At 40.4% G+C, this 6,265-nt stretch overlaps 1 protein-coding gene across 1 annotated transcript in view; it reads right to left on the bottom strand.

The window, feature by feature from the left end:
• Positions 1-6,265, bottom strand: part of phf21b (PHD finger protein 21B) — a 69,324-nt gene that overhangs the window by 8,630 nt on the left and 54,429 nt on the right. The window contains exons 5-7 of the mRNA XM_087178845.1: positions 2,439-2,531; positions 1,310-1,642; positions 429-566 (exon numbers count right to left, since the gene is read on the bottom strand). Coding sequence (XP_087034971.1) covers positions 429-566; positions 1,310-1,642; positions 2,439-2,531 — 564 coding nt within the window. The remainder of the gene's footprint in view (positions 1-428; positions 567-1,309; positions 1,643-2,438; positions 2,532-6,265) is intronic.

The raw sequence follows: 6,265 nt of genomic DNA, 5'->3' as shown, positions 1-6,265 counted from the left end.
TTCTTCAGTGAAGAGCAAATCTTCATCAGGAGCTTCTCTCCAAACGAGCTGCTGCTCCTCTCTGATTTGCATCAGGTAAATCTGACAGCAGCAGTGAATCATGGGATTTTTCTCTGCCCTGTTTTTACTAAAAAACGTTGATTTAATCCCTGAAATTAAACTTGAATCAACAATAAAGAGTCGTTGTGAGCTGGTTGTAATTACGTAACAAACACATGTTCACATTCCTCATTATCAGCAGAAAAAACACTTTATTTAAATGTTTTAAATAAAGTTTAAAGCCTCATGTGTCGTTACTGTTTGATTAATGAAGCAGAGACTGTTTGTTGCTGTAAACAAACAAACAAACAAACAAACAAACAAACAAACAAACAAACAAACAAACAAACCAGAATAAAAGTTTGCTCATGTTTCTTCTGTGCGTTTGATTTTCTCACCTCCGGGTCCTCGTCTTTCTTCTGGGACGGGGATTTCGGGGTGGGCGGGGCCTCCTGTGACGGCAGGTCAGCCTGGGCCCCTGGGGACCCCTCGGTGCTGCTGGGGGCCTGAGGCTGGATTATTATCACCTGGAAACAATCAATAATAATCTGATCAATAATTATGGTTTGAAGCTTTTTCATCATCTGAAGAAAATTAATCAGTTTGTTTTTATAAACTTTATCAAAACGTGTTAAGCTGAAACTAACTGTTGTTCTCATTATTGATTGATCTACCGATTATTGATTGTTCGGTTTTTTAAACAAGATAAAACAATAAAAAATCTACAAATGAGTCAATAAACAATATTCACATCAGAGGATCAGATCATTAATGATTAATTATCAGATCTGTTAATTATCTGTCTCATCACGCTGAGCTGCTGTCACATGACGATGAAGTCTGTCCTTCAAAATAAAAGTCACTCCCTGACTTAAATCTAGTTAAATGAGTTCAGTGACATTTATTGTTTCTATTGTTTCTATTAAAGTCCATTCTGGATCAGATCAGTTAAACCTGATCAGTTAAACCTGATCAGTTGACCCGGATCGGTTAAACCTGATCGATTAAACCTGATCAGTTAAACCTGATCAGTTGACCCGGATTGATTAAACCTGATCAGTTAAACCTGATCAGTTGACTCGGATCGGGTAAACCTGATCGATTAAACCCGATCAGTTAAACCTGATCGGTTGACCCGGATCGGTTAACCCTGATCAGTTAAACCTGATCAGTCTCTGAGGTCTGGTTGAACCAGGTTCTGTGGTGGTTCAGACTCAGTGTTGGTGGAGACACCAGCCTTGTTGTCAGCGCTGAAGAGCAGTGGCTGCACCTTGACGGCCTCGCTGACGGCGGACACCCCGTTGCCGGTGGCGGGCGAGGCGGCGATGATGGCGTACGCCACACCGGGTCCCGCAGAGGCGTGCTGGGCCGGGCCGCTGGAGTCGGAGCCCCCCGACAGGCCGTGGGGAGGGGCCGGGGGCGGCGAGGGGTCGCTCTGGCCGTTGGGCTGGTGGTCGGGACTGAAGGTGCTGTTGGCGGTGGGCAGGGTGGGGCCCTGGCTCTTGGGACTGACCACGGCGGTGGCCCTCTGCAGACTGAGGGGCTGCAGCTCCTGGCAGGGACTGTGGGGAAGGCTGTCCGGGATCTGGGTCTTTGGCCTGACCTGCAGGACGACCAGAGGAGGGAGACTGATTAACAGCTGCAGCCACAACTCAAGTCTGTAGAAGAAGTCACATGAGCAAAAGCATCATGGCCGACAAACAACCTGATGAACAATCAGATCTGAGACTGAACTCTGCAGGACGTTTCATGTGAAACAAACAGAGTCTGAGCTGCAGATGTTCATCCAGCTGCTGAGGCTTCCTGTCGACCAATCACAGGACAGAGACTCTGAGTTCAGCTGTTTGACTGAGAGGAGTCTGTGCTGCCTCCTGGTGGACGTCTGCCGTCACCGCAGCCACTGCCACCACAAACATGACATCAGTCTGCAGTTATTTATCTTCTAATCAGGTTTAAAGTTCGTTAACACAGACGAACCTCATCAAGTGTCCAACATGAAGATATTAGAAAATCAGGCTGAAGGAAACAAACCATCAATAAAATCACAGAGTCAAAGACACAATAAAGACATAAAGATCATTGATTAACAGGTAACTAATAATAACAAATGAATATTTCCTCATCACATGAAGAAGTCCAGCAGCATCTTGTGATCTTCACTTTAAATGCATCAGATTCAACGACATGAATATTTCAAGATCTGACAATTTATTTATTTATTTTAACCACAAATTAAAGAAGAAAAGTTTCATTTTGGAAAAGAAAACACCTGAAACTTTAGAATCTCCAACATTTATAACTACAGGTGACGTTATCAACAGGCGGCCTGTCTGTGTGTGTGTGTGTGTGTGTGTGTGAGTGTGTGTGTGTGTGTGTGTGTGTGTGTGTGTGTGTGTTACCTGAGGTAGCACAGTGGCTGCTTGTCCTGCCAGCCGGTGCAGGGAGCTGACTTGAGGCACCTTGATGGGCACAGCAGTGAGAGTTCCCAGCATCTGAAAGACACCCGAACGCAGCAGTTAGACCAGGAAACACAGACACCTGGAAAATGACTCTGTTGTTGTTGTAGTGACTGACATCGACCTGTGGGGGCGCCACCTACACTCCTCTGCTGTTCATCATGGAGGTGGAGAAATCAAAGTTAAGCTTCATATTAATTCAACAATCTGTCTTTTTAAAAATGGAGAGATTTATTTATAAAAACAGAAGTGAAATAATCTGAAACATCTGAATAAAATGAAAAGAATCTGAGGTTAAACGACTCGTTCAGTGATTATTTTGTGGTGCCAGCGGGTTTCCCTCCTCCTGATGAAGAGGCAGCGATTCACGTCCAAGGATAACAGTTTCATTCGGCTGCAGTGTAATGAGAGTCTCCACCTTTCATCTGTCTTCCTGCCTTAAATCACCGTCAGCTGCTCCGCACAGATGGAGGCAGGCGACATTAACGCAGCTTTAATTCACCTCTGAGGACGGAGTTTGTCTGGTTTAACCTCAGACCACTCTTCATTAAAGTCAGAGCTTCATTAAACGAAGAAGAGGAGGAGGAGGAGGAGGAAATCCTCTTCAGGAAAATGTCACAGTGTTTCTCGTTAGTCTCTGAACTTTCTCCGTCTTTTTGTTCAAAATAATTTCGTCTTGTTTCCTGCTGCTCAGAGAAACTTCTCCATAAATAAAACAAGACAAGAAGCTGCAGAGTCTGATCAGCTGACTGATAATCAATACTGCAACATTCAGACACAGTTTACAGAGAAATTAAAAACCAGAAGTTTCAAACTGCAAATATACGGAAGTCCAACACTGACAATATCAGAATTAAATCTTTAATTAAACTTAATGTCATTTTCTTTTTCTTGTGCGTGTGATGTTAATAACACGCACAATAATGTAATGTAAAATTAAAGCATAAAAAATGGCATTTAAATAAAAAAAATGTTCTAATTATTAAATCTAAAAAAAACAATGAATTGATTAAATGAATCATGAATAAAAACAATGAAAACACATGAAAAAAGTGAGATCAATTATTATTTTCATGTTTACACAGACACATACTTTAATACTTTGAGTGTTTTGATTATATAGAAATTAATAAACTGATACTTCTTACGAAGCTAATATCAATTATACAATATATGAAAAAATATATAAAAAGATTATATATGTTTCTTTTCTTATTTTGTCTTTAAATTATAATAGAAATAATAGAAAAAAACAACTAAAGAAATGTTTTTTCTTATTTCTTTAAACTCCATCTCTTGCCTTCTGCTTTAATCTTCAGTTTTCTTTAAAAAAAAAATGAAAACAATGATTTCTCAGGAGCTTTTATTTGATTTTTTAATCAATGTTTTTACTGAATATTTGGACTTTTTCTGTATCGGATATTTTTGTATTTTTTGTTAGTTTCTTTCCCCTGGTTTAAAGTGAGTCTGGTGCCATCTGCTGGTGGAGTCCAGTATCAAAGTGACTGTAAACTGCAGCAGTTTTACACAAAACAAAAACTTGTCATTAGATTAAGTGAAATGTAATGACATAAAAACATTCACAGTGTCTCTGACACGTGTTGTTCTCTGAGCTGCAGGTCAGGACGTCGCTCTCACACTGGATGTTTACTGCGCTGAGGTCCGTGCGGAGGTTCAGGCTGTAGATCAGCTGAGATCGACCGCGGCTTCAAGGTCGAACCAGGCGCTGAAGTTTACAGCTGACCGCCACATAAACTACGGCGAGGCGAAGAGGACAAACAGCGGCGGAGACACTGATGGAAACAACAGTGAGAGAAAGTGAATTGAAGTGAGTCTTTGTTTGTTTTGGTGCTGATGTGAATCATGTCACTGTCACATAATCAGTGATGAATTCAATTTAAAAGTCTTCATTTGTTAAAACAATTCCTCACATCAGAGTTTCCTTTACTATATTATTTATTTATTTAGTTGTTTGTTTTATGTATGTTGTTTTTTAAGGCTCAATCTCTTTTATTTCTCATATTATTTATTATTTTTATATATTTTACTGTTCTTAAACAAAAACACAATTTAAGTCAAATAAAATGATTTAGTTATTATTCATTATTCATTATAAACTATATGTAATAATGTTGAGAGGGTTTAAAACAGCATTCAGGACATCACTGAGAAAAACCTCCTTAAAGTTTGTGACGTTCTTTAACACTGAGTTTGGACTGAACGTGAAGCGGGTTTTAAATGAGGTGCGACTGCATTCAGGTCAATTCTCTCTAAATGGGCCGAAGTCACACATTTTCCAGTGGAACATGAACCGTGTTCGACCGAAGATAAATCAATGTAAAGATTCTGCAGGTGTGAAGTGAGACAAAGACGTTTTAAAACCTGCAGTTTCAGACGGAGAGAGAGAGAGAGAGAGAGACAGAGAGAGAGAGACAGAGAGAGAGAGACAGAGAGACAGAGAGACAGACAGACAGAGAGAGACAGACAGAGAGACAGAGAGAGAGAGAGACAGACAGAGAGACAGAGAGACAGAGAGAGAGACAGAGACAGAGAGACAGACAGAGAGACAGAGAGAGAGAGAGACAGAGAGAGAGACAGAGAGAGAGAGACAGAGAGAGAGACAGAGACAGAGAGACAGACAGAGAGACAGAGAGAGAGAGACAGAGACAGAGAGACAGAGAGACAGAGAGACAGAGAGAGAGACAGAAGGTCTCTGATTGTTCGGACGGTTCGAGACAAATAAACACAAACTGCAGCAGTTCAATTTATTGTACTTTTGAAAATCCAGAGGGTTTTTTGGTGGCTGCTCATTATTTGGACAATGGACTAGTGTCCTCAGTTAGTTATTATTATTAGTCACTAATTATCAAATCCTGCCTTCAGCTCTGTAGAAAGCAGGGAAACAGATTAAAACTGTCTTTTCATTGGTTGAAGATGAAGGTTTGTTTGTAAACGTGAACTCGTCCTTTAAAACCGCTTCACAGATCTGAGGTCTGAGGGGATTTTCTTGTGTGTAAGATAAAATATAAAGTGTTTATATCACAGTTTTTATAGTGACGCTCTCTGTGATCATTTGTCCCAGATGCTGAAAAACTGAAGCCAGTTTCTTTTGAAACTCCTCAAATCTCTTGTGAAAATGAACCTTGATTGATGTGGATGGACTGAAATGTGTTTACCAAAGTCCGACGTTCATAAAAATAGTGAGTAAATGTGAGTAGATCACATACGAAAGTGGAGAGTGGACAGATTCTCACAACATTTAAACCATATTTCTACTCCGTGTTATCACAAAGATATTAATAGAAACATCCGTCGACCTCAGAGGGTTTTAACTCTGACATGTGACCACCTTTTTAAAACCATGTGAAACGACTGTTCCTGATGTTCTCAGTCCCTCCGGTCTGAAACACGTCAATAAAAACCAGACAGATTCTTTAACAGGCTCCTGGATTTATTAAAGTTTACATTTTTATTTATTTAGTTTCCTCCTGTACAACAGAAATCTATAATAACTCTTTCATTCATAGAGAGCGCTTTAATATATATAATAATAATAATTTAATACTAATGAATGAATTAATTCTCTGATGTGAAACTGATTTAAGGCTTAAGGAGGAGATTCAAGGCTTTTCCAGACTTTTCCAGGTCTTTTCCAGACCTGCAGGTTTCCTCTCAGCTGTTCGTCTCCGACAGGAAATAAAAAAGGAGGAAACTTTTCTCCCCTGCCCCTCCCCCCTCTGGTCCGCCGCTTACCCCCTCCCCCTTCCCCC

This window comes from Seriola lalandi, unplaced genomic scaffold (genome assembly GCF_002814215.2).
Source record: "Seriola lalandi dorsalis isolate HSWRI2012SDOR001 ecotype SW California unplaced genomic scaffold, Sedor1 jcf7180002054737, whole genome shotgun sequence".
Taxonomy (NCBI): Eukaryota; Metazoa; Chordata; class Actinopteri; order Carangiformes; family Carangidae; genus Seriola; species Seriola lalandi.
Note: the sequence above shows the minus strand (reverse complement) of the source record. Positions and strands in the feature narration are given on the sequence as shown.